The sequence below is a fragment of the Halyomorpha halys genome, unplaced genomic scaffold (genome assembly GCF_000696795.3).
Source record: "Halyomorpha halys isolate HHAL.00 unplaced genomic scaffold, Hhal_1.1 Scaffold45.1, whole genome shotgun sequence".
NCBI lineage: Eukaryota > Metazoa > Arthropoda > Insecta > Hemiptera > Pentatomidae > Halyomorpha > Halyomorpha halys.
In genome coordinates, this window is record NW_027113993.1 from 332,740 (window position 1) to 335,602 (window position 2,863).

General features: G+C 30.1%; 1 protein-coding gene across 1 annotated transcript in view; it reads left to right on the forward strand.

The window, feature by feature from the left end:
* LOC106689216 (parkin coregulated gene protein homolog) overlaps positions 1 to 2,863 on the forward strand; it is a 9,278-nt gene that overhangs the window by 912 nt on the left and 5,503 nt on the right. Inside the window, exons 2-3 of the mRNA XM_014434104.2 lie at positions 1,520 to 1,694; positions 1,771 to 1,920. Of these exons, the coding sequence (XP_014289590.1) occupies positions 1,520 to 1,694; positions 1,771 to 1,920 (325 nt within the window). The remainder of the gene's footprint in view (positions 1 to 1,519; positions 1,695 to 1,770; positions 1,921 to 2,863) is intronic.

The following is a 2,863-nucleotide window of genomic DNA, read 5'->3' on the forward strand; positions in this document are numbered from 1 at the left end:
ACATTGTTATCAATCAATGTAAATATATAACTTAAGACTAGCTTGAGATACCATGGACATTGTTTGAATTGAGTAAGAGGCACAAAGAAGATAATGGAAGGAAGTATATATATAGGCTTCTTCAACTTCCTTACATTATCTTCTTTGTGCCTCTTTCTCAATTCAAACAATGTCCATGGTATCTCAAGCTAGTCTTAAGTTATATATTTACATTGATTGATAACAATGTAATTAGACAGTAGCATATTGATAACAATGATAGATGAAATATAAAATATACATTATATAGGTGTTTCATTGTTATCAATCTGCTACTGTCTAATCCCATTGTTATCTATCAACTATTTTTTATTATTCAATTCACTGTTATGTATACTTCCAAATTTGTTAGTTTATTATTTCTTTTCAATTTTATGTTTATTTGAATGATGGTTGTTACCTCCTTTTGTTGTATAGCCCTGATGAAGACCTGAAACTCAGGTCGAAACGTCAGCACCAATAAATAATTTTTTGTTTATTTGTGTTTTTTTGCTGATCCCATCCCCCGACCATCTTCTCCTCTTATTAAACATTAGAATATTTTAAGAAGTATTGAATTTTTGTGGAATCATATTTATTATTTCCAAAAGTATAGCTATATACCCAAAAATGTAAAAATGATTAGCTTAATGTATTAAGCTTTGACATGATTATTCCAAAACTATTAGAATTTTTCCTTATCTTCATAAATGGGTGAAATATGGGTGCAAGATAATTCAAATCAACACCGATTTAGAAAAAAATATCCAGTTCTGAGGTCCATTTTGTGGTGACCTGTAAATTCATGTCAAATAAAAAAAATAACCAGCAGTCTTGAAGGATAGTTCCTTTTCCTTTTCTTACGTCGGCCCAAGACTCCCGTTGGCGTCCTACACTGCAAGGATAGTTGCAGATGGTATTCCTCTTTTTTATTTTTTAGGTTCGATTCCTAAGCACTTTTTCACTGAAATATTCTATCTCTGTCTCCTTACGTATACCATTAGAGGTTTGATTTAGCTGGGATATAGGTAAATCAAACCTCTAATTGCTCACTAGTTTGAAATAAAATGGCAAAAACTTATGTTTATTTTAAGACATGAGGGGTGGAGTTAATCTCCATAATGATGGCTAAATCATAGGTATTGATGAAATGTTTAGGGAGATATTGCCTACCGATAAAAAATATCCTTGAGAAATAATACATACTGATTTTAAATCTGTTGTTTATATTTTTAGACTGAAAGAAATCATAGTAATATGAATAATAGACGGGAAATTTTCATTAAATATTTATGAAGATGTATTGTTGAATTTTAATACATAAATAGTTTTCTGATTTCTTGTTAATTAAAATGTTTAATTAACACCACTAAATTAATTAATTTCAGAAATGTAATCTTGGTATATCTGTAATCATTATTACACTTAAAAACTAAACAAATTAATGCAAAATACTTAAATATAACAATTGGCAGTTTTAAAAGAAAATTTAACATCACAGGTCAACATAAAAGAAATAGATTATCAGTACTTTTTACCCGTTTTCTTCAATGGCCTTTGCGAAATTGAGTATCCCTACAATTTTTATGCACAGCAAGGAATAGAAGACTTACTTTATTTTGGCGGCAGACAGAAAGTTCTACCAGCAGTCCCTCAACTGATCTTGCCAATCAAGAGTGAGTAGACCATAAAACTCTACTGCCCCTGTACATAAAGTCAGCAATAAATATTTATTTTTTTAATTTTGTTTAGATGCACTAAATACAAAAAATAGAGCGGTTATTGGCCAAACATTAAAAATAATTCAAGCAATGCTTACTTGTGTTGGAGGAGTTGGAGTGGCATTGATCCCCTATTACAGGCAAATCCTTCCTCCCCTCAACATGTACAAGGAAATGAATGGTAATACAGTTATAAATAAACATTTCTTATTTTTTTAAATCTTCTAAAGATTATTTACAGAACATTTTAAACAGTCTATTTCCTATTCCTAAGTATAGATGAAGTATTTAATTACAACTCGTATGATATTGAGCAGCTTAAAAATTTGATCTTTTTTTTTTTTTTACTCTCTCTTACTGACATGAAATATACAGTCAGTGAAAGTATTGCGATCATGCTAATTTCGAATTCAACTTTTCGACGGAAATACACTTATTGAGGTACTGTGAGTCAATACAACCAAGTCTAGCAAAATGGTGTGAGTGTGGTAAGCTTTGCTCAATAACAAAAGGTCGTACGAAACTGAAATTACATATTGAAGGTTGTAAATGCTTGGGACGTACCCTTTCCATAAAATAGACTAACCAGAAGTACCACTTTGTAGAATCGATTTTTCACATATTTCAACTTTATCGAAAACGGCCCTAATTATACTGGTAAATGGTATTTTATGGTATGGCAATGGTGGTTTGATAAAATTGGTTTATCAACGTACAAATTAATGGTCTTTAATATCCTCTTTATTCTTATTGAAATAGTCTGACAGGACTTAGATGACGAGTTTTTAAAAAATATTCTTCTAAAGTACTCTTAATTGTTTATTTGAAAAAATAAAGTTCTCATTGTTAGCAATAATAAACAACGGATCAATACGAAATATTTAAGGATTTTATTAATAACTACAGGAAAAAAAAAGAAAAATAGAAATATCCGATTCAAACGAGAAAAACTAAATGAGGAGAAGATGGTTGGGGGTGCGGTCAATGAAACACAAATAAGTATGACTAACTTATTTTAATGTGCCGACGTTTCGGCTAGAGTTTCTAGCCTTCTTCAGGGCTAAAAACAAAACAAGATAACAACCATAAGATAATAACTACAGTAAGTATAGAAATATAAAAAA